The sequence below is a fragment of the Amphiura filiformis genome, chromosome 13, assembly GCF_039555335.1.
Source record: "Amphiura filiformis chromosome 13, Afil_fr2py, whole genome shotgun sequence".
In the NCBI taxonomy this organism is placed as follows: Eukaryota; Metazoa; Echinodermata; class Ophiuroidea; order Amphilepidida; family Amphiuridae; genus Amphiura; species Amphiura filiformis.
The window spans coordinates 24,597,652-24,623,769 of NC_092640.1; the positions used below are offsets into that span (position 1 = coordinate 24,597,652).

Genomic DNA, 26,118 nt, shown 5'->3' on the forward strand with positions numbered 1-26,118 from the left:
GTTAACGCACAAATACGCTTACGCTTATCTGCATGCGCCGCATCTTATGGAAGCACCGCGAAGCACTGATTTCACAAAAACCTAGCGGTCAAATGGCTCCATTTTAGCTGATAAAATGTGGGTTTTTGCAAGTTCTTTCCCCCGATTTAAATATCAAGTTCTGAATGGATTTCGCTCAAACTTCTCAAGGGGCTGTGGATTTACCCGATGTTCACGTAATAATAGGTACAAAAACGAAAACTGCCGCATTCTCCTGTGAGATTCGATGAAAGTGCAAGATGTGACCACTTTAAACTTCAACAGCCATTATTTCAATGTTCATTTTCTCGGTAAAATGACGATTTAGGTACACGATAACTCAATAAATACAGCATCTATAGGTAAGCAAATATGATCATCGTAAAAAGCATGATCGACTCAAGGTTTTCTTTTTTTATATTTTGGTCTATTTCCGATTTTAGGCATCATTTTGTGCAAATAGGCATTTGTGAATTTTAAAAAGTTCAATTTGATGCCTTATATGGTCAATATCTCAAAAAATAAGGCCAATATCAAAAAATTAAAAACCGCTTTTGGAATGGAGCCTCAAGATTGAAAAACAAAATAAAATATTTTGGAAAGAGTGTTTTTTGTTATGATGTACCTAACAAATATTGCCAAAAACTCACTTTTTGTGATTTTCTTCATAATTGTTGTTTTTACCCCAAATCTGTATTTATATTAAGATTTATTGATGTCTTGCCTTCATAAAATGTATACTTTTATATGTCTTGCACAAATAATTACAAAGTTATTGCACTTTTACTACATGCATGTCTGAGAGTACACAGCTGCCTTAATATGGCTTTACCTAAATCTTCCACAACTGGAGTATTTCAAATGGAAGTTAAATGTACCAAATTGTGTATTCTATTCAAAACCCATACTCCCTCTATGTGGAAGACTTTAGCTAAATCTTCCACAGGGGTAGTGTGGATATTAAAGGAGTGTTTCGTGATCCTAGCATCCTCTTTTTATGACATTTTCCAGTAGATATGCACGCAAAAAGCTTATTCCCAAACTTTCATTTGATTCCGATTTTGTAATTTCGTTCTGGTATACCAGAACGATATTCAAATTTCATGATATCTTTGCTAAACGAATTAATCTGCAAGATTTTTTTCGTACTTAAACATTATGTAGTCAGAGGTTTCCAGTGATATAAAAATTGCTACTTCTTTTGAGAAAAGTGGGGGGATGATGCTGTGGATCACGAAATGCCCTTTTAAATGGAATAGACTGTAGTCACCTTGTGGATCTCCAATACAGAAAGCCAGGGCATCTATACATGACGTTACACCATTCATGACTGTAATCTAAAGTGAAATATGATACAAATATTTTATCAAAAAACATTGGCAATTCATAATACTAAACATAGAGAGTTTGTCCATCCTGTGTCGTGTGCTTAATGTGCACTGTGCCATCGCACGCGTAAATTACTTACAAGCCAGAGACCATCGGACATGATACTATGGAAAGGAAAAAGAAAGGACAAAAAGGTACATGGATGGGTCACTGGTATACAGGGTTATAATAAACGGTATCAGAAATGCCCATAATATGGGCCATATACGGGAAAAAGAAATTGGCAGAAGATCGACAAAGAGGAAGAAGTGGAAAAACTGTACGATAGAATCGCCTTAGTATTAAGTCCCCTATTGAGTGATTTTAGCAATCGCTCCCATTTACTCAGCTAGCGGGGGCCGTGCGGAGTGCGGGTATCCCACTAGTGTAATATATCAATGTAAAGCATCTTTGCCATATTGTCACGGACCAGGGGTTTTGGAAAATGAATAAAAGTCCGACTTATGACGAAGTCGGACAATTCCCTGGCCGTGGGTAGCGTAACCTAAAGGAACAGAAACAAAAGGTGAAGTGGCGGAAAATTTGGATATTATTGAGCAAAGCGAAACGCAATAAAGTTCTATTAAAGACAATAAAATATAGCATATCAAACAAAAATATTTAATTATCAAGTTCATTTTTTTTTTTCATATATTGCACATAATTGATATTTCTATTTCATGATTTTTATTTTATTGATTTGCAAATGTTTTATATAAGCGAACTTTTAACATTTAGACATTTAGAAAACAAAGACATAATGTTGGCATCAAATATATTTTAAAAAGGAAATGGGCCAAAAATACAAATGAAACCCCGACTTGACCAAAGAAAGCAAAACTAACTAAATAAATCCTAAATTAATTACTAACTTAATCTACTGACGGAAACCTAACCTACAAGCTTCAAAATTAATTTAAATAAAGCACAGGCCTTCGCACATTAATATTTCACAATAAACCAATCACAAAACCACAATAAAGCAATAAATGGGCGGGGTTCTATCTACAAATCCAAAGCCCCCCAAATATGCAACTGAACTTATTTTGGTGCAGGCACAATCCGCGGTCGGCAGAAATGGGCGGGGCTCTTTATACAGATAGGCGCCCAGCCACCAGTATCTACCGAACGTGCAAACAAATAAACAAAAGCTGAATCAGCAACAAAAGCTGAAAAGCTAAATACACATTCAGCGTATTTTACTGAACAAAATTCAGCATGTACTGAAAATTTCAGTGTGCATCACTGAACAAAATTCAGCTTTACTCAGCGTATAAATTCAGCATAAATGCACTGAACTTTTTTTTTTATCGAGACACAAAATAATAAAAGGCCTAAAATGTGATTATGAAAATCATCACCAAGTCCAATTTCCTACAAGTGTAGGCTTAAAGGACAAGGTGATAAATAATAAAGGCCTAAATTGATAATAAAAACCAAGACCAAGTCCGATTTCCTACAAGTGTAGGCTTAACGGACAAGGTAATAAACAAAAGCACGACAAGGAATGGGTTTTGTGAAAAGGAAGCGGTGACGCGTCCAATTACCTGAAAGGGAAGGTAAAAACGTCAACTTCCTAAAAATGCATTCAGAAAAACAAATAAAATTTGGAATTACAAGCAAGCTTATCGTGCAAACAAGTCAGAAAGGGGATCACCGGAGTTCAAGACTCCTTTTAAAGGTGATGCACAAAACTTTTCATGCAGAAATTGCAACCAACCAAATTTTTATATAAATGAATTCTGAAGAAAAAAAAATATAGGCCTAATTAATTTTCGTAATTAACGAAAAGATTTTTGCAACTAAATTTCATGTCTCGAGAAAACAAAATTGCATACCAAAATATCTCCAAACATCCATTTCAAAATCAGTATCAAACATATCCAAAACTTCTACTTCAAATCATCAGAAAACAATTTTTGCAAAGGCCTGAAATTACTGCCAAAGTATTCTACACTAATTAAATTCCGTCATCCCTAAAATTACTTTAAACTAACCTAAGAAAAAGACTAAATAAATACCCTAAAATAATTTTTATTTTTTTTTCTGTCAAGGAAGGGTTTACAGTATAAAATTAGCTTTGTTTTAGGATGCCAACATTACTCACATTCATCAGCTTTCATACATCCATTTACACACAAAAATTCTGCAGGAAAAAATTTGGCCTCACACTCCCATGTATATCCATCTCGTTCAGTTATCAGCTCACATACTCCCCAACTAAAAAGAAACATGCATCAAACTCTTAAACAAAATAATCCTTTCCAAATCAATACACAGGCAAACAAAAGAGACAATACAGAAAATGCAAGATGCACCAATCACAGAGTGAGAGAAGCAGTGAAGTGAAGCAAGAGTGAACAATAAAGTAAAAACAGGTGTTCAACAAAAAGATGAAATTGAAAGGAGATGAAAGGTAAAAGGTCAGAAAGTTTCAGATAAAGACAGAGGGCAGCAGAACAAATCAGTAGAAGTAAAAGCAGAGGGTGATGGCACATCCAACATAAAAAAAAATACATTTTTTTGTAAAATTAATCCAATTATCTATTTGCGACAATATTTAGTAACATCTTTACCTTATTAGGATCTAGTGGCTGTGGTGCATTCCCTCGTTCTGTCAGAAATTCAGCAATGGCGGTACGTAATGCTGGGTGACCGGTTGGGTCATTATATGTCAGCATTGTGTGATCATATTGCACAAGTTTTGGATCTGACAACTAAAAAGAAATAAAATATCATAATGTTAACGTTATTATTTATAAAGGTAAAGCACTTTGATATCCATTTAGCCATAATGTACAATTTCATCCAAATTTTAATTTTGTTATTCTTTACCCAAAATGCTGATATACATGTAATAACTGGTTAGGAAGGTTTTCTGTCCATAATAATAAGGTAAAGTGAAAGAAACCCCACTGGCTATTTTGGCCCTTTAATGAGTTCTATGGGTGATTTAAATGTCGTAATACAAGTTACAGAAACACTAGCTAGTCCCAATGGCAAGTTACAGAAATACGGTGCAGTATAAAGTTTTACTGATATGTTACAGAAACACTGACCACCCAGAGAAAATACCATATGTGACATGATCAAGGGGAATAAGTCACATGCTGACCCTGGTCGAAAATGCGTTTTACATATGTTTCTAAAGAGGACAGGAAGAGCTTTCAGAAACTGAAAACTCCATGTTGATACAACTTTTCGTTGTGAAGTTACATCAATATCTCAAAATCAATATTTGTGACATCCAACTCATTTCCTTTGATCGTGTCACATATACCAGCAAGTATGGTCCTACATGAAATAATAAGGTAGGCCTAGGACTCACCACATGGATTTCAACAAGGACTTTCAGGAATATCTACCTCACAGCTTTTTTACAAAAATGGAGGATGTGATCTGATAAGGATACTTGATATAAGCGGAAAAAATTGTTTGCTTGCCCTCCAATGGGATTTTTTGGGTGGGTCGGTCAGTCAGAAAAGTATATATTTTTTTAATGACTCACTACTGTAAAGGCCTGTAGGCAATGAACATTGGTCATGTGGGAAGATACATCAATACTTCACTTCAGACCTTCAATACGGAAAATACACCATAGAAATTGATTCAATTAGAATGACTGTATACTTACAGGCATAAGACTCCAAGTTTATTGGAAACATTGATGCATGAATGGATAGTTATAAATGTTATAATGAGTTTACAGTAATGATTTTCTTCTTAAGAAAAATGTTGTTGGCCAAATTTAGCTTTGAAATGAAATTTAGACACAGAAAAAGTAATAAAAAAACATTAAAATTATAAACTAAAACTAAAAAAAAAAAAAAAGAATTTTAAAGGGCCGAACCTGATTTTGGCCAATTTTGGGTCGGTCGGTGGAGGGCAAGCAAACAATTTTTTTGTGCCTAAATGTAGAGAAATAGATGGATAAATAAATAAAAACACTTACTTTTGCGATAATTTCATTTTGCATTAGGTAATTCTCTGATGTACCCATGTTGATACATCCCTGAAATAAATAGAAAAGAAAGTATCACAATAAATGACACAAAATCCATTTTTGTCACAGCAAAACTTCCCTACCGCTATCTTTCCTGACCTAATCTGTGCTACAGACCGTGTACCTACTGACCACTGGAAAATATTTCAATTTCCTGCTGAAGAAGTTCATGGTCTAGATCACCATAGATATGATGGACAATTTTATTGCCCATCATCTTCTCTTTTTCAATTTGCTGATGACATTTAAAAAAATACAATACAAAACAATGTCTAAAATGCCTGCCCCCTTTAGTCGTTAACAAATAGAAGAAATCGGACCAAGAACAAAGCCTTAAGGAACACCAGAAATTAACCCCCCTCCCCTCTTTCTCATTTTGAGTTCCTCGAGTGTAAATTCTGTTAAGGGGCTGTGCAATAATTATGAGCCCTGGGGAGGGTAAAATTGGGGGGGCAAGACATTTTTAGCGAGCGAAGGGGGCAAGCAATTTTGGCAAGCCGAGAGGGGGCAAGCGATTTTTGGCACACATTCATGGGGCGCTTTTAAATAAAACGCTCTAAAAGGCTTAGGAAAACAGTACGGAAACGCTTAAATATGCAAATTTTCCTGCTCGCTGCACTCGCAACATGTTTATAGACCATTTAAGGTTTGAAAATTGGGATCCCCAAAATTTGGCATGCACAAGGGGGGGGGGGCAAAGAATTTTTGGCGGGCCGAGAGGGGGGGGGCAAGCAATTTTGGAGGGCCGAGAGGGGGGGGCAAGCGATTTTTTTGGCGAGCTGTTCAGAAATTTTAGCCCCCCGGGGGCTCATAATTATTGCACAGCCCCTAAGTTATGTGCCGTGCATCAAGCATGAATTCAGAAACATAAACAATCATACTGACTGGTTGATCAACAACCATGACAACAAGGTCGTTGACACATATTGGTCACTGAGGGCAAAGAAAGGGTGGAGAAAATGGTTATACAACTAAAACTTCATTAAGCTTTCACTGGTACAGACTGCCCTGCAAATATACTCCATAAAGTCATCAAAGTGTTCAGTGCTATATCTTCCAGTCACTCAGTCCTGCCGAGACTCAAACCCATGATCTTGTGGTGAATAAAAATTCCCTTTAAAAGGGAAAGCCAGCCTCAATGTAGAAAAAAAGCGATTTGGGAAAAAAATGACCCTATGTCTTTCTTCTGGGTTGACTGCATTCAATTGAGATTACTAGGTCCCTTTAACCCGAACACTGACCCAGGTTTTTTGCTATCGGAAGTCACAGAAGATCCGAAAAAGTCAAGAAGAAGAATTTTTGACTTGGCACCCCCAGGATTCGAACCTTTGACCCCCGCATGCCAACCACACGATCGCGGACCGGGAGCTACATGGCTAATTGCTGCCCGGCCCGCATTTCCGTGAGCATTTGACACTTAGGGTGATTGCGTCATCGCAGACCCTGGGATGCATGCATGCGCAGAATTTTCATCATGGTATTCTGTGGTTTTTTCTGGTGTAAGGGTTAATGCTCACATGTGGGTTTTTGACAGCATCATATGGGTCTTGTCCACATCTTATGGCTCCTGTAGCTAGATGTGCGCATGTCTTATCGGTGGCACTGGAAGCACGAGCCGACATCACAGGTGTCTCTGCTCTCTCATTGGCCATCATTTTCTGTTGAATTGAAAGAAAATAGAAGTTTAGGCCACATAAAATTTATTTTTTGGTTCTTGTCCAAACGGTTTTGGAAAAGTAATGAGGGAGGTGTGCTAAATGCTAAATGTTCTGCATGTTGAGAATGTCGTAAGGATCTTTTTATTTTAAGGTTCTGTTAAGAAATTAATTTCTGTTGCTTTAAAATGAAAAATAAGGCGGTTTGTAACCGCAAGATCCCCCTGTATTGCTAAATGCTAAATGTTCAGCATGTTGAGAATGTCATAAGGATCATTGCTGTTGAATTTGAGCTTGATTGGTCCAATTTTAAAATTTGACCTTTGATATAACTTTGACCTTTGGGATTATTAAAGAAAGTCTCCGGCAATCACAACATTATGCCTTATATGTAAGAAAAATAATTATCAAGCACAAATCATATGCTTTTATTTAAAACAAACTCATGGTGACCATAAAAACGAATAAAAACATCTGTCTCTCAACACGCAATATTCAAGATTCCCGGGCGCCGAAATTGTCGAGTGCAATGACGTCTCAGTAATACAATGAAGGCTTACGACAATTGAGCACAAATAACCATTACGTCATTGCACTTAGACAATTTCTGTGCGGGAATTTTGAATATCGCGTGTTGAGATTTGACTGTTTTTATGGTCAATATGAGATTGTTTTAAATAAAACCATGTGATTTGTGCTTGATAATTATTTTTCTAACATATAAGGCATAATGTTATGATTGCCGGAGACTCCCTTTAATGCTTGTAACATGTTTAGAATGTTGTAAGGATCATTCCTGTTGAATTTGAGCTTGATTGGACCAATTTTGAAATTTGACCTTTGACCCCTAAACTTTGACCTTTGGGGTCATAAATATTTTAAACATGTTTAGAATGTTATAAGGATCATTGCTATTGAATTTGAGCTCGTTTGGGCCAATTTTAAAATTTGACCTTTTACCCCGTAACTTTGACCTTTGGGGTTATTAAAGTTAGGGGCAAATGTTTTCAATTAAATTTTCAGTAGAAAAAATTGATTTTCATTGTTTTTCAATCTTTTGAAGATTGGAATTAGGGATAAATCCTTTCCAATTGAAAAAAGATTGAAAATATTCACTCTAAAAAAAGTTTTAAAATCTCATTACAAAACACATGCCATTTGCAGTACAAACCAAAAAAAACTTTTCAATCTACCGTATTGTTTGTAATAAATGCCCTGGGGCGTTGCATTTTTCCAAAAGGGGGGCGTTTATTGAAGGTGAATTGTCAGTGAAAAAAACTTTAAAATCGGGTTAAATTTCCCAATGGTGCTCCTGTAGAAAAGAAGGATTTACGGCTATACTAATGGCGACGCCCAAGGAAAATATCACTTTCGTGGTAAATGCATCAAAATTACACCCGTAAGTACATCATCAAGCAAGAATCTAGTGAAATTCTACCATAATTAGGCAATGGAATGGATGGAAGTGCGAGTCATAACTCATAACAGGTTTTGTCCATGCAATTTACTGATCGTCCCTGACAAGACTGACAGACTGATGCCAGTTTTAAGCTTACTCACACGATATAGCATGGAATTTTTGTCAATTTTTCACAGAAAAATTGGAGGGGCGTTTATTAGAGGGGGAGCGTTTATTACAAACAATACGGTATTTAGATTTATTCTTATCATCAATCGTTAAAAGATTGAAATATTTCAATCAATCAATTTAAGAGAGTGCTTTAAAAACTCGTCTTGGAGTTTGTAAACATAGTTATGGTAGAAGCATAAGAGATAAATACTAAATTAATCACTTTCAACATGTTCAACAGGCTCCAACCACTAAATGATAAACATGTCCACTAATGATAAACATGTCCACTTAAATTTAATAATAACAATGATAATTATGTATGCACTTGTAATACTGTATGTTCTCATCAAAATCATAGTGTAAACAAATTTAGTTTTAGAGCAATATCTAATGAATTTGTTCTTAAACAAATAAGTAAAATGCAAAATTGTAAATCATCAGGATTAGATCCATTCAATGTAAGGTTATTAAAGTTGGCTGCGCCTTTCATCTCAAAATGCCTTGTTCATATTTCCAATCTGTCTTTGAATGGGTCTACTTTTCCTGATGCATGGAAGAAGGCTAAAGTAACTCCAATATTTAAATCGGGTGATAAAACTAATGTTAGTAACTATAGACCTATCTCTGTATTACCAATTGTATCAAAGATCATTGAAAGAGCTGTTCATGATCAATTATATGAATATATGGGTAATGTAGGACTATTATCAAATGCTCAATCAGGATTTCGTCCGAATCATTCCACAGCAACAACCCTTCTAGATGTTCAAGATTACATTTTAAAGAATATGGATACAGGTTATGCTACAGGCGTTTTATTTATAGACTTAAAGAAAGCATTTGATACTGTAAATCATGATATTCTGATTAGGAAACTTAAACAATATGGGGTATGTGGGGATGAATTATTATGGTTTAAATCATACTTAAACAACAGAAAACAAACTGTTAATGTTAACTCAACTTTTTCTGACTTTAGGCCAATTGATATTGGTATTCCTCAGGGCTCAGTTTTAGGTCCTTTACTGTTTATAATTTTTGTTAACTGTTTACCTAATGCTGTGTCGGAATGTAAAACTGTAATGTATGCAGATGATACCTCTTTAATGTGTAAAGCTAAAAATGAATCTGATCTTAAAATTCAAATGGAGTCATGTCTAAGTAGGGTAGCTGAATGGTTCAAAGTAAACAAACTCACTTTAAATATTGAAAAGACTAAGTTTATGATCTTTGGTACAAACAAAATGCTTGAAAAGTTCAACAATGTACATTTAATATATAACAACAATGATATTGAAAGAGTAGATGAGTTTAAATATCTAGGTGTCAAATTTGATAGCAAGCTGTCTTGGTCAGCTCATGTCGATAATGTTAGTAAAACTATTTCCAAAAGAACTGGCATAATAAAACGTATAAAATATTTCCTTCCATACAAAACCACTGTAATGTTATCCAATGCTCTTGTTATTCCCCACTTTGATTATGGAAGCATGGTCTGGTCAAATTTTAATGTAGAGTACCATAATAGGCTTCAGGTACTTCATAATAATTTAGCTAGAATAATTCTCTCAGCCGATATAAGGACACCAACTAATGATTTAATGATTTGCAGTGGGTTAAACTTGATCAAAGATGGCATAATACTCTATTAATGACTGTTTAAAGAATGAATATCCATCATACTTATCTTCTCAATTTGATTTTGTTCATGATAACCATAATCATATAACTAGAAATCATACTTCTAATACATTGATTGTACCAAAATTTAAATCAAATTCAGGTCAACATACTTTTCATGTCAGGGCAGCCTATGCATGGAATTCTTTGCCACCGACAGTAAGAGCTCAGATGGAAAATATGACTTTAGGCCAATTTGCCAATTTCAATCAAAAATTAAAGAAATTTAGACCTGTCTTTATCTATATTTTATTCATTTACTTGCTTGATTTTTGTATATAAATATAATTATTGTATTTCTGTATTTTGAATCATGGTATTTATAAATTATCTTGTAGTTGATGATACCATCATATTTATTTGTAATATATTGTAAATACATTGTAAATACTGTATGATACTTTGTAAATATTGTGTATCGTAATATATTTTGTTGCTATATAACATGTATCAATGAGGGCCTGCTTGAAAAGCAGTGCTTGTCACTGAAGCAGTATAACCCTCAATAAGAAAGAATAAATAATAAATAATAATAATAATAATAATAATCATATGTTTTTTTGGCATGTTTATGAACTAAACATCCAGTATTAAAAGTTAAGCACTATACATTTAGTTCATAAACAGTGTGGTTAATCTCTTGTAATAAAACTTGTATGCAACTTTGTCCAATTTTATATAATTTGTCGATATTATTATGTGCATTTGCATCACTTTTAAGTGATGCAAATTTGATCCTCGTTTTTACAAAAAAGATGGGGTGTTTTTTAAGAACGATCCTCACTTAGGGTAGTTTTTAAAATTTCCCAATTAACGGTGACATATTTATTAAATTATTCCGCACAAAAGAGTGGTTTCTGAGCAATTTTACCAAACAGATTTTTTTTTAATCGGAGCCGACTTCAACAGCGCCAATTTTAAGCTTACCGATATCACTGTAGGCCTACCGACACTCGCAATGTCTGTCCTTGTTTAGGGGTAAATTTCACACCAATTCCTTGCTTAGGGTGTTTTTATTTGAGTACAATCCTTGTTTAGGGTCAGTTTGACAAATGTTCGACATCCTAGCTTAGGGTCATTTTTGAAAATCAATTCACGCGGATGCTTACAACTTTTATACGTAAGTGATCCCCCCGGGCCAAAAATACATTATCCAGGGTCCAAAAAATACTCTGGGGGGGGGTCACTCCCATTGTGGCCTGTACACCATCCGCGATATAAATCAACTTTTGAAAAGCACCCTAAACAAGGATTTAACCCTGGGGCTAAAACGATACCCTAAACAGGTAACACACGCCTGTTTTCACACCCTAAACAGGGATTTTATTCCTTACATCAAATTTCATACCCTATATTTCAATTTTGCTACCCTTTTTTCCAATTTTTCATGGTTTTGACACCCTAAACACGCGTATCGTGCCTACCCACGAAAAACGACCCTTTTTGCGCGTTTTTATTATCGCGGATGGTGTACAGGCCACAATGGTCGTGACCCCCTGGGAAAATATTGTACAGTTACTAAGCTATCGCGTTTACACATCACTGTTTGCAGGTGTCACCCCCCCCCCCCCCGGATCTACGCTGGATGAAGGAGAGATGGGGAGACAACAAAGAAGTTGATCAAACTCTCCCAAACTGAAAATAAATTTATGTAACAAGAAAAGGCCGGGAGAAAGCAGTTTGCCAGAGAAGGGCTTAGGCGCATTGATAAATACGGTTTGAGCCTCTCTGCTCCACTTGATGGATTGTCAATGACCTCCCTGTGGTGACCGCCACTGCCACTGTCCTATAGTCAGGGTCCGAATTTGTTTAAAAATTTTGTGTAGCAGTTTTTCACTAATTCATAAAAGCATGATAAAAACTGCTAAACAAATGCAAAATTGGGTAGCAGTAACTTCAAAATAAGGAGCAACCTGCTATGCGATACAGCCGAATTCGGACCCTGACTATAGTTGAGATGAAAAAGGTAGGCTTCAATCAATGTAAGATAGAAAACAGAACATGAAACTAAAGATTAGATCATGCCCCTTTAAACAATTATTGCAACTTCAACTTTATTTTCAAGTGGATTATTTATTGTGTGAAAAAAAGTTTAATTAATTTTTAATAGAATGCCTGAATGTTTTAATCAACTTACCAAATAACTTGCCTAAAGCCAATTCCACTCTCACAGGACAGGAAAAGAATAGTCGTGTTCACATTTTGAGTTACACTTGGCGTAAACATACGCTAACATTGATAAAAATTCCACAAATATTTTCGCTACTCCTACCGCGTGTCCACACCTAGTCTACTCCTAGCATTATGCCGACCAGTTCCACCAAGCTTTTACTTCTAAATCGTCGGACGTATGCCTGGCGGAACTTATGCTGACCATCGTTCACATTGCCACTACTCCTGGCAGCACCTATGCCCAGTGAGGTCACGTCACACTCGGTGTGACGTGCCCAGAACTCCAAATAACTTTCGTAAGCGACAGACAAATTACAGGAAAGCGTGCCAATTTAAGCTTCCTGTAATATCTATTGCACATACGAAGTCACAAACTTACAAACTTCAGTATGCACTTCAAATACAGCAGACCAGCTGTCAATTATTACCGATCCTGTAGAATAACTTACATAATCTTCAATTTCATGGAATCCCGTTGCTCAGAATTGCAAATGTCATTTTTATCTGTCAAATGCGCTGTGCTCAGAGATTTTATGATATGCTCCATAAATCACAGGTTTGAAACTGACTTTATACCACTTGCTCGCTTACACAGAAAAGCGAAGCCTCCGGCTACCTGGTGGCACTGGGCATGACGTCATCATGGACGTGTACAAAATTTCCGACGGGCGCCTTATTTATTTAAAACCCGTTTTGTGATTGGTTGCAAAAACCATTCATCGCAATCGTAAGCAAATCAATGAACGCGACGGCCTTTTACGGTATGAATTAATGTGACCCGCCAGTAAAGTACGTCTAACCTGATTGGTTTACAAAACTACTTTGATAATGCTAAGCCAGTCAGCGTGCTCGATGCTTAACAACCTGGTCGTAGAGGTTTTCTTTTTTTTTAAGAGACAAATTCATGTGGTGATCCAGCGATCGAGTATAAATTCAGCATGACTTCTGCTCCCGCAGGTGCAATAACAATACATGGACATAATCACTGACATTTACACAATGCAATAATGAATTATTTATGACATGCATGGGCTGGATTTTACAATCGAGGTAAGGTTTTCGGCCTGTCCCTGCGTGAATATCGTTTAGTTTTCAGCATCAAAGATACTTGCGATGACCAGTTTTTTTGCGGACACTTTGATAACAGGTAACTTTTATAGGTCATAGGGTAGAAACGATAGTTGTACAATCATACGAAAATATACATTTTGTTATAGGCCTAAAATGTTTACAAAAATATATTGGTCCACACGTTGTGCATGTATTCAGTTGTTCGACGTATAGGCAGCACCTACCGCTACTCCTAGCAACTTGCGCCGACCAAGTTCCGCCGGGCGTACGTCCGACAATGTGAACACAACTAATACAACTGAAACTGCCTAGAGTGCCTACACTGTATTCATAGGCTAGCTCATACTCAACAGCTCAATGAATACAGCTGAGTGGCCAAACCCAATGCAAGCTTCGTTGGATACATGCACTGAATTTTAACATTTAATTGTAGCTGCCACAAGCCAAAATTACCTGACCTTGAACTGTACCGTGATACCGTGATAGTGACCAACAGAGTATTATGGCAAGCAGAAGGATTTTAATGGCAAAACCATGGAAAATACTCACTGACCTCACACACGAAAATACTTGTTTGGTGTTCAGTTGTTGTCAAAAACAGCTGGCCTGAGTGACCCGTACCACGAGTTGTCGGTATGCATTTAGGGCGCACACCACTATATAGCTCCAACTAATTTAATTTAGATTTATGGGTCCGAGTTCTTCGGTATTAAAGGTGCCTAGCATAGGCGTAGATCCCAGGGGATGGGGGGGGATGGGGGATGGGATAAATCCCCCAATATTTTGCCAGGGGGATGGTGCCTAGTCACTGCCTACCCCGGGCATGCGTGTATTTTTTTGGGGGGGGGGGTGGGCTTTGGGGGTGCGAGCCCCCCGGGGTAAAAGCAGGGGGCGGCAAAAAAGAAGGGGATGGTTTAATTTAGTATGAGAGAATCATTTCCGTCACGTGGCAGAGATGATACAGCAGCATTTCCATTCATTGACATCATCTACGGATGCCCTGTTTTGACATTAGAACTGGTAAAATGGAATTGTTAAATGATATGTTGCATAATCTTGGTTATACTCCTTTCCTCTGTAGGTAAAAAACAAATGTTCAATGTGCGGCACATTTTTGCTATGAGTTGAAATTCGGTGCAATAGTGACGGAGATGACGACCGTGATGGAGATGACATCAGCTGCAGAAAAAGCTGAAAAAATATATAAAGTTGCTTAGGCCAAAAAAAAAAGGTTTGTCTCAGCTCAATTGCGTGATTTGAAAAAAAAATGAAATGCTGAAAATTTGTTTATTTCAAATTTTTTCCGCAAAAATTTGGCGAAAATCAGATTTTTTTTCTCAAAATACCATAAAAATACCAAGTCGGGAATTTAAAAAAAAAATCGCATTTCGCATTTGTTTTCAAACCGGCACTTGTTTGAGACAAAGCTTCTTTTTTTAATAGGCCTACACAGCACCATCCCCCCACTTTCTCAAAAAAAGTTGAGATTTTCATATCATTGGAAACCTCTGGCTACATAATGTTTATGTACAAATATTTCTTGCTGATTTTAATTGCAGATTTCAAATTCGTTTAGCCATAGACGTCGTGAAATTTGAATTTCGTTACCAGAACGAAATATGGAGAGCTATGGAGCAGTGCCAGTGCCTGGAGCAGTCCCGGGCGCGGGGAGCAGTGTAATGCACATAACTGAGCATAACTCGCAAACGCAAAATCGGAATCAACTAGAAAATTTTGGGAATAAGCTTACATGCTTTTTTTGTAGATACCTATACTGAAAAATGTCATAAAAAGAGGATGCTAGGATTTCGAAATACTCCTTTAAAGGGCATAGTTTAATCAGGGATTCATGTTGCAGCCCCCTCTGTTGAATCAGGGTTTAGTAGGGCCTGACCTAGTTCAAATCGGTTAATGTCCTTTTAGCTGTAAACGTAGAAATGCAGTGCTGCAGCCTAATGTTATCCATCAGAAAATCAACAACTTTGGGAAAAGGCAAGATATTTTTGCATCAATTTTGTACTTGTTATAAGGTTGTAATTGTAGAGATTGCCTTAATTGTTAAATTGGGTGAAGTAGGTCTAATCAAATCAAGATTCTATCATAATAATAGTATTGAACTTAAAATATGGATCGTATTGTAGAACTGGGAAGTGCGGTATGGGCGGGTGTACGTGTACTGAATGACTTCAGTAAAAAACTAAAGCGGTAGGCATAGGGTGGTTTGCCCGGGGGTCACTTGAATTTGAAATGGATAAAGGTGTAGGGCTGGCACTTTAGCACTAAGGGGCATTCGGTGAGAGCAAAATGTAAAAAATATGGGGTCATTGGGTGAGAGCATGATTTTTGGCATTCGGTGAGAGCAAAATGTAAAAAATATGGGGTCATTGGGTGAGAACACAACCTTATCTTTGGATGAGAGCCGAAACAGTGCCACAGAAACCTCGAAAATCAAATTTCTAGTTCTACATGGCTTCAAATTTCATTATTTTTTCAAAATAAGCGACAAAATCACTGAGTGATAAATGACAGTTGATGTTAAAATTGAACTTGTAAGGGTCTTTGGGTGACAGATCAAATGGAAAAATAAGGGGGTCTTCAGGTGACAGAACATGTGTTCGTAAAAAAATATAGGGTCTTTGGGTGACAGCGACGCTGAAAAAGAGGTCTTAGCAGCCCTATTATACATACGTGTCACCTCCAAAGTTGGAGTGGCCCCCGGTGGTTTTTTCTCCTATTGTACCAGATCTTGAAGTTGATGGGCCCCTGCCCCTGTAAGATTCACCATAAGGCAGTTTAATAAAATTATACGCCAAAATGATACTCTTCAAATCTAATATTTCCGACTTTGTGGTATTTACAATATTAGTATCAAGAGGCCCATAGTAATATGTCGGAAATCATGAAAATTGTGTTGCATGTTCAAAATAATTAAAGAAAAAACGATTTAATAAATCACCTTCATCAGATGTAGTACTAAACAATCTCGACAGAATTTACATTGTATGAAGATGTGGGTTGAACATGTTGACAAATGTGAGATACGGTATTAGTTAATACGGATATATATGATGCGATCAAACAAAATCAGTCAGATATCGGAAATATTGATTTTGAGATATAGCCAAACAAAGGCATTATTATGTTTTCAGGGTTATTAGGAGTTAAGAAAACCTAATAATGATAATATTGATGGCTTATTTACGCATGATACCATAACATATCGGATTCGTCATACAAATATCGAACTCGCCGTTGGCTCGTCCGATATTTTTATGACTCATCCGATATGTTATGGTATCATGCTCAGCCATCCAATATTATATCAATATTTCCTTTTGTTTCCTGTTGTTTTGGAAACTCTTTAATTGCTCTCATCTTTGGCACTGGCTGTTCAATTTCAATGTGGTTTTCTGGAAAAAGGCAGCTTTGCAAAATGCTTTTTACTATCCTATAAGAAACTGAAAATTCAATATTTTCGAGTTCCAATTCAATCTTTCTACTGTGCGGGGCATAGGCGCGACCTTTGTCCCACGAACGTCTATTAATTTGGGTTAATCGCGACCTTCCATGATATACCAGGTTCAACAGCAACTTAACCGAAGGGCGACCTTGCTACCATTTACCATGTCCGTGCAGATTGCAGCCTTATGCACACGAGTAGGTGGTTGGTATTACAAAGAGTAGACAAATATATAGTTTTTATGCGCTGAAATGTAAAAGTGTAGTAACTGATATGTTTTCTGTAGTTCATCCAAAGACAAATATAAGTAAGAGTAATCATTATTTATTAAAGTAAACAAAAAAGCAGCATATAAAATCATGCCACGTAGTAAAAAAAATATAAAATCATACCCGCTGAAAATTGCAACCAACCAAAATATCCTTTGTGGAGAACAGCTTTCAATAACCTTGAGTGAACGTGACCTGATATGCAGAGAAATTTTGACCTAAAAACTTACTGAAATATCTGACCATTATCAATTTGAAACTGATGGTCGGGTCTTATAGTTTACTTGTTGAAGTTAACTAGGGGAAATTTAGTTAATATAAACCGTTAACTAGGTTCAGACACCTTAGCATATTTGCTGCGATGCTACAGTACTTTTCCAGGGCAGTTTTTCTGCAGAGACCTGCTGGTGCATTTGCGAGACTAGCTCAGTCCTATGCAAGGTCACGTGTTTTGTGGTATGGGTGATTTTGTCGTATTTTTTATACAAAAAAAATCGGGCGTTGTGTATAACAGCCATCAAAATTCACGAAAAAAATACACAAAGTGTACAAATGTATATGAAATCCATATACACCTTAGCATAAATTGTGACTATTACAATTTTCCCGATTTTAACACTAAACCGCCGACGGCTGTTGCTGGTCCTATAGCGTAGCACGCAGGGGTTTGTAGAGGTCATCTGGTTTAATACGCAGTAGAATAGGAAAAGTGGACCGATAGTTTGTATTGCCGACTGATTTTGCTTGATCGCATCACATATTATGATGATGAATCTCAACACAAGGATATTATAGTAATCTTGGTGTGGAGAAATTTGAAATATAAAGTTACAGGGAACAACCCAAAAGTTTGATAAAGTCATAAATGAATTTGTTAGGGGGAGTGGGTCAAAAAGGCTGACTATGTTAGCAAAAAATGAGTAGATAAAAGCTATTCATAAGCTGTTCATTTTACGAAAAATGTCAATTTTAAGCTGTTGAAATCCAAAAGGGAAACAAATTTCGTTCCTTCAGGTTGCAAGAGATACGATGTGCATAGAAATGGTCAAAGAGTGTGCTTTTCTAGCACTTTGGAGAAAATCATATTTTCAAATTAATGCAGATATCCCGTTTTGTCGGTTGCGTAGGTCTATACATTTTTAAACATTGGATATTGATAAACTAATGATTGATGATCGATAATCGATAATTGATTGCAATGACCCCATATTTTTTATATTTTGCTCTCGCTGGATGCCCCTTACTGGCCAGCCATACACCTATATATCCATTTCATATTGAAGTGCCACAGGGCTGAAATGTAACCGTTTGGATACCATTTTTTTCTTTAAAACAATAATGTAATTTTTTTTTTTTTTTTTATCTTTTATTTTATTTGCTTCGTTGATTTCATCACATTATATATTTACATAACTCATTTGTTCTCACTTTACTAATTTCTGACTTTACTGATTACTACAATTATTACCACATAAGCTTTCTGATTCTTAATTCAGAATGTAATAGACTGATCAAATCGGGATATTTCCCGACATTTTTAACATTGTAGTGTTGCAAAATTATTTTGTCCACTTCGCTCCATATTTTTTATTTTTTTGCAACCAAAAAAAAGTGTTCAATATAATCTACTTCGTTACAAATTTCACATACATTACTATTTTCTTTTCCTATTTTGTTAAGAAAGACTTTTGTTGCATAAATATTACTGGTTATTTTCCAATTTAATGTCATTAGCCTAGGTTCTTTTGTTGCCAGAATATTTTTCCAAATTTTGCTCCAATTGAATTTCATGTTTTTGAATTTATTTTCCCAAAAAGGTTTGACATATTGGTTTAGTCGATATCTTTGATAACATAGCTTTCCTATATAATTGTGTGGTGCAATTCATTAATGCAACAAAAAAATTTCCATCATAAAAGTATATATCCTTGTTAGTAACATTTTGAAGTTTATTTTTGCATGTCGTTAAAATTGCTTGTTTTAGAGCTAAATATTGTATACAAACACTGGCTGGCTGTGGGAACCTACTTTTGATTTCATCTATTGAATGAAAGACACCGTTTAGATCATACAAGTCTGGTAAGGCTAAGCAAAGAAAGATTAGGAAAAGTAAAGCATATTTATTGCAGTGAGAGAGGTGTAAAATCGTACTGCATGGGATGGAAGAGGGTTGGTTTCAAATAAAAAGGAATAAAGATCTTACCATTTCGGTTACTATTGTTAGGAAATCATGTTGTGGAGGGTTGTTGGAGCAGAATTATTTTATTTAGAATATAATTATAAAGGTTTGCTTCTTAAGGATTGTTTTCCATATTATGATAACTGTCGGTTGTAATACCTCACAATATTGCATGCCTGTAAAGTCACCGCAGATATTTTAAGAGCATTCAAACTTGTTTTGTGGATAAATTTTGTGGATGTATTTCAAACAATAGAAACAAACAACAGATTTTCCAGGGAAAAGAGACCATCCCTGTTTTAAAAAAATAAATAAGAAACCATGTTTATCGATGAAGTTCCTGGTTCCTTGATCGATAAAGCAGCTTTTTGGATCAATGCCGCATCAAATCAAATCATGTCGCTCTTCACCTGGATCATAGGCCTACTCTGCAATCGTAATAGCGCCATCTTTTCAAAAGCGTTTTTAAAAGACATAAAGGCATTTTTATTAATTTTGTATTTCAAGCGTTAATTCCAGATGTATATAGAACTACTTCACTTGCATACAATGCATATTAGTAAACAGTAATAAAATCAAAACCAAGCAAGTTTTGTTTTTATTTCTAAGCTGGGCATACTTTTAAGCAAAACAGTTGCGAAGTAAATCTAGCAAGACCGAAATTAGAAGCTTTTTACAAAGTCATGCCAAATATAAGGGGCCTGCCATAGCGGGCGCCCCAAAAAATAAAAGTTTTTTATAAATTGCTTAAAAGTGAAGGATAAGTCATTCCAGACGATGGTGGGCAACATTATTCAATGTGGCCAAAGCCAATAGCGTAAACAAAACAGATTTTATGACAGCAACACTGCTGGACGTTGGACGCAATTATTTTCCCCGAGCCAAGGTGCGTTTTTAGCTCTATTGGCCCCGTTACAGAAAAAAATATGCACAACATATATTTCCCAGTGCAATGTTTACATTTTCACCTGAAAATAAATAATTTTAGATTCAAAGAAAACAGAAGAAGAACATTTGTTTATTATCGCCGGGGGAATCAATCTCGGTACCTCTTGCGTGGCAGGCGTGATACTTACCGTTACACCACGGATTCGCATTGATTTACACAGGGAAATTTTCAATATATATAATCACATATCGTGCGTTATTCATACAAAAATGTAAAAAAAACAGTACTTACAATGAGGTTCACTGTCGAACCTCAACGGATTTAGACTGATAAAATAGTGCTTGATAACATACATACACTTTTGGAATTATTTGAGACATTTTCGTGTTTACGTGTTAAACCAATGATTTCGTCAAAACTCAGTCAATCTTGGCCGCCCCCCCCTGAGTCATTCAAATTGTCATTTGGTTTAATGTTTGAAATGAATTTTTTTTCCAAAAACAAAGAAAACAGCAGTAATGACTAAGTTGAAGCCCTATTCGAATAATTATATATACGAAGGGAAAAAGAGGAAAAAGGAGGGAGAAAGAGTAAAAAAGAGCAGAGAGAGGGAGAGGAGGGGCAGAGAGATGGGGAATCCATAGGATATGCAATACCATACGATTATTATCAATAAACCTGGCAAATATTGTCTATTTGGGCCCCCGCCCTCTCCCCCCCAAGTGCAGGGAAATTTGGTGGATTTGGGACCCCGCCCCATACAGGCTTGCCCCCCCCTCCCCCTGGAAAAAATCCCAGCTACGCCGCTGCCTGAATCTCCCACCCTTAAGAAGATCATCACTTGGTCACCATGGTGCAAGGTCTTCATTGCTGTTTCTGAGATCCAGGGAGAGTCTTGATGACAGATCATTTGCCAAATGAAAGTACAATCATAGGCATATATTACACAATTTTGATAGCAAAATTGAGGCAAGCCATCATGTAAAGAAGGTTGATGGTAGGAATGTGACTGTTCTCGTATTGTGTCCTGTACGCTATTCTTAGTTTGTCAGGCTGTCATTCATGACAGAGGGGTCAGTTAATTAAAGTAACTACATTGTGGTTCAGGCATGGCCTCCAGTTAGTGAAACCTATTTTAGAATTTTAAGTCCTACCTTCATAATATCAGGTTTGCTGGTGATCAATGCTGGTGAGCCTTCACTGAAGAGTTTTCAAGAAAAATTGCAACGGGTGCATTAAGGTTTGTAGTGACCATGCTCAAGAGTGAGATAGAAACTTTTTTAAGTACCTTGTTCTACAAACTTACGGACCGCCCCTCGTACTGTCAGTATATAAATTGCAGATTTGTGTAAAATGCCTCATTTTGTCTTAAATACATGGCTTTCAGCTGAACCATTAGCAGACTATGTTAGCCAGGGCCGGATTAACGTTTTTTGGGGCCCTGTGCCAGGCAAAAATTTGGAGGCCCAAAAAGGCCTATTTGCTAGCGTAGTGAGTGAAAAAAAAGGTGTTTTTTAGCCCTTTTTCAAAACCCGCACCCCAAGTCCACTATTTCAAAATCAGGCCCCCCCAAAAAAAAATCCTGGTTATGGGCCTGTGGATGAGGATGACACTCTCATCATCAATGACAGATGAATAAATATGTTAACATCATTTATATAAAAAACAAACAACAAAGATTCAAAATGTTTGCGTCTTGTGTCCTTTTGTGCTCTAAACGATGGTGCAAAAAGTTTCCCTTTTGCTTGCATATTTTTCGAGTTATCATGTAACAAAAATCGTGCAATGTTGTCAAAAGTGAACTCTGAGAAATTGATGTTTTTTAATATAGTAAAAAATGTAAAAATTATGCACAAAACGTCCTTATATTTTAAAATGGTAAGACTTTCACGCTTATAAAAACTGTATGGTCTAAATGTGCATCTATTTGCACCAATAAATCCAAAATGTATGCTTTTGGTGTGCCAAAATTCAAAATAATTTGGCATTTTGACTGCAAATTATTTCATTTTGTTTACACACATTTGCTGGCGTTAACAACATACCGAATGCGCTAAGTACCACACATGCCCATCGTTTTCTGGAGTTCTTCCATATTTTTTCTTTTAAGGTAGAAACATCGGCTACGGTGTCATGCACAGATTTGGTTTAAAATGATACAGGATGTGTAGTTGGGTGAGAAAAACTTGCCTGCCAAGTTTTAATTTTTGCCAACAAAGCATTTTTGAGTTATGCCATTTTTTATCATTAGAAAGCCCCATTGACTTTGCACATAAAGTGGTTTTGACACTAAGCCTCGTTCACTAAAATTGGTAAAAGTTTGAAAATGGATTCTATGTTTAAATATTATTTTTTCTCCTTTCTATCCCATTTATAGAACTGCTTTTATTACAAAAATGTTACCAAATGACTTTTTTCCAATATATTGGTCAGTAATATAGGGGATATTTGAAGGTAATGTTAGTACTTGCTCAAATTTTCTTGATTTGATCTAGAAACACTGAATGACCCAATTTCATAATTATTGTCTGAGCTAACCATAGGGCCAATTATAACAAACAAGGTGTCATATGAAAGTTTATTAAATTTAGAAACTTTTCTCGCCAGCTTTTTTTAATAAAGTGTTTCTATTTTAAGTTATGGGTGTTTCTAGATTTCTCTAATTTAAAAATAGAAAAAATGATTTTTCTCAAAAAATAAACACTTTATCCAAAAAATCTGGCGAGAGAATTTAGATATTAGGCTTATTAACCACCCACACACTATGGAGACCATATCACATTCCCTCTAGGCTAGCAATAATTATTAGTAGAAAAAATTAGGGAATTTTCAAAAAATAAAGAAAAACATAAGAATTGTTTAAAATTTCATGAAACATTAAAAATCAGTGGAGCAAAGACTTATCTTCAATTGGTTATACATTTGAAATGGATACATAATTCTGATTTGAAATAGTGGCTATTTTCCTGCATGGGTCTATTATCCGATGCTCCTACCTTAAGTTCAATTATCAAATACGGTATCTCATTTTTTATTTTAAAGCCTCAGAAATTAATTATACCCTCAAAACCTTAAAATAAAAAGTACCTTCATTTTTATGAATGTGTCAAAAAACTCCCAAAACCATTTAGATGAGAACCGAAGGTTAAATTTATGTAGCCTAAGCTTCTATTTTCTTCAAATTCAACAGAAAATGATGGCCAATGAGAGAGCAGAGTCACCTGTGATGTCAGTTCGTGCTTCCATTGCCACTGGTAAGACATATTGTACACATCTAGCTACAGGAATGGCGCAATGTGGACAAGATCCATATGATGCTGTCAAAAACCCACAAGTGAGTATCTAGTAATACACTTCTAGTGCCCGTTTCTATTCATCGTTATGTATTCTTCTCCCGTGCATTATTTTCGCGTACTACCCTTCACAGCCCAAATTATATAAACCTGCACGCTAAACAATGCATTATCTAAAACCTGCACGCTAAACAATAGATTCTAGATAATACGTGCACGCTCAAATACTAGAAATACTACTTTCACATAACTAGTAGAGTTAGGTGACGCTTTCGACACAGAGGTCACATAACTATATAATTGTCTGTTCGATATATATACCATCAAAAAAGTACGAATATACATTCTGTGGTGTTAAAATGGTATAGTTACAAACGTGTTCTATTATCGAATAGGGTGCAACTCGCTAGACTTGAGTCCAGTCCTCGTTTACGGAGTTTAGGGTTAGGGTTTAGGGTTGGGGTAGGGCAGTCTTGTAATAAGACTAGTAAAGTTGCACCCTATTCGCAATCGCTCAGGTGCAAATATCATTGTCATAAATTATGATTAATGACCTCAAATAAATCAAACATCAAATGAGAATAATCGAGCTTCTATTAATTAAAAAGGGCCAAAAACAGGTGGATCATAATTATACAAGATGACACCATTGCAAAATATTCAGCATTTTACAAATGAAATACATGTAGGCCTATATCTAAAATAACATAGCCGGGCCCAGGAAACACACACTAGCGCATAATATCATGATCATGTTTTATAATACCATAGGCCTTCAAACACATGTGTTTGAAGGCCTATGATAATACTGAACAAATTGTTAAATCCCAATGTCGTGTGTTTTAATATAAGTAGATTTTAAAGTTCAAATTATAGAGCTATAAAGTCAATATTGATATGTTTTTCCTCTCATCTCAATTCACCGTAGTACTAGTCGGACATCTAAATCGATCGTTTCCAGTTGAACTGGTTCAGTGCTCTCTCTATTCGAAACCACGATATTAAATGATCACAACATAAAGTCAATTGGTTACAAACCATGCGTGAATAAGTTACTAAAGTATGACGTATGGCATAATCGATACCATTGATAGTTAACTTATACAGGGATTGATTTTCTTTACCAGTTAAATGCTACGTAGCTGGTCAATGTCCTGACGGTGTTTTTAAAATGTAAGATATTTTCCCTAATATTAAAACTAATATAATGAATGCAGCAATTAATATTGCCTATTGTTTTAATAGGCCTACACTCAAAGTGTATGACGGATAATGTACTCGTGCAAATGCATTCGTCAAGATAATTGCACTTGCCATGGAGTTATTGCATTTAGCTCGAGAGCCGATAGGCTCAAGAGCTAAATGCAATAACTCCATGGCGCGTGCGATTATCTTGACGAATGCATTGCACTCAGTTCATTATCCTTATCATCTCAGTGTGCATGCAACCAACATAGAAGAAAGACATAGTTGCAGTGGCGTGCGCAGCACATTGGAAGTGGCGGGCCAGGTTGTTCAGTTCCCCCGAATGGAGTCTGATTAGGAGTGTAAGGTGCGGGCGTGGGGGTTTTAGCGTTTTAAAAGGCCAAGGAATCCTATTTTGAGGGTGCAAATTTTGATGGTTTTGCACCATCCCACAAATTCCCCCGAATGACCAACAAAAAGGGGGGGCTGTTCCCCCTGCCGTCCCCCCCTTTTCGCACGCCACTGCCAATTTGTTTGAAAATCCTTTTTTTTCTCATTTAAATGTTGCCTCATAATGTACATTTCACTTCAAAATGAAGTTTTGGTTGTGTAACAATTTTGTCTCCACCCTATCATCTAGAGTTGTCATGGCTGTTGAGGGCTCTGCAATAATTATGAGCCCTGGGGGCAGGGTAACACAGTTTTGGCTAGCCGAGAGGGAGGGGTACTTTTTAGCAAGCCAAGAGGGGGGGGGCAAGTAATTTTGGCACACATTCATGGCGCCTTTTAAATAAAACACTCCAAAACGGCTTAGGTAAACAGTACAGAAACACTTAAATATGCTAATTTTCATAATTATTGCACAGCTCTCTGCCAGTCAGCATGATTATGGTTTCCGCATTCACGCTTGATGCTCAGCACATATTAACATAACAGGAATTTACACTTGAGAGTCAGAATGAGGGAGAAGGGATGAAAAAGAGGTCAGGAGAGATTGGAAAGGAATTGGAATGGATTTGTGTCATCGTTTTTATAGTCATTAATTGTCATATTTGTCTTCATTTCAGGGATATATTAACATGGGTACATCAGAAAATTACCTGATGCAAAATGAAATTATGGCAAAAGTAAGTGTTATTTAGTTATCCATCTATTTCTCTACATTTATCAAACCATTTTACGTTGTGATACTGCAAAGCTCGGGCCCAAAGCACCTTTTTTTTTTTCCAAAGACCTAAATATTTTTGGTGTTTTGGGGAAAATCTATATCTTCAATACGAAAAGTCAAAATTCATATGATCAT

General features: G+C 36.2%; 2 protein-coding genes across 2 annotated transcripts in view; one reads left to right on the top strand and one right to left on the bottom strand.

Moving 5' to 3' along the window:
- LOC140168147 (1-aminocyclopropane-1-carboxylate synthase-like protein 1) overlaps positions 1 to 14,150 on the bottom strand; it is a 41,174-nt gene extending 27,024 nt beyond the window's left edge. Inside the window, exons 1-5 of the mRNA XM_072191461.1 lie at positions 14,094 to 14,150; positions 6,907 to 7,047; positions 5,339 to 5,398; positions 3,963 to 4,103; positions 1,289 to 1,355 (exon numbers count right to left, since the gene is read on the bottom strand). Coding sequence (XP_072047562.1) covers positions 1,289 to 1,355; positions 3,963 to 4,103; positions 5,339 to 5,398; positions 6,907 to 7,044 — 406 coding nt within the window. The 5' untranslated portion in view covers positions 7,045 to 7,047; positions 14,094 to 14,150. The remainder of the gene's footprint in view (positions 1 to 1,288; positions 1,356 to 3,962; positions 4,104 to 5,338; positions 5,399 to 6,906; positions 7,048 to 14,093) is intronic.
- A 1,315-nt stretch (positions 14,151 to 15,465) lies between these two features.
- Positions 15,466 to 26,118, top strand: part of LOC140167522 (1-aminocyclopropane-1-carboxylate synthase-like protein 1) — a 67,050-nt gene continuing 56,397 nt past the window's right edge. The window contains exons 1-3 of the mRNA XM_072190828.1: positions 15,466 to 15,532; positions 23,528 to 23,671; positions 25,883 to 25,942. Coding sequence (XP_072046929.1) covers positions 23,531 to 23,671; positions 25,883 to 25,942 — 201 coding nt within the window. The 5' untranslated portion in view covers positions 15,466 to 15,532; positions 23,528 to 23,530. The remainder of the gene's footprint in view (positions 15,533 to 23,527; positions 23,672 to 25,882; positions 25,943 to 26,118) is intronic.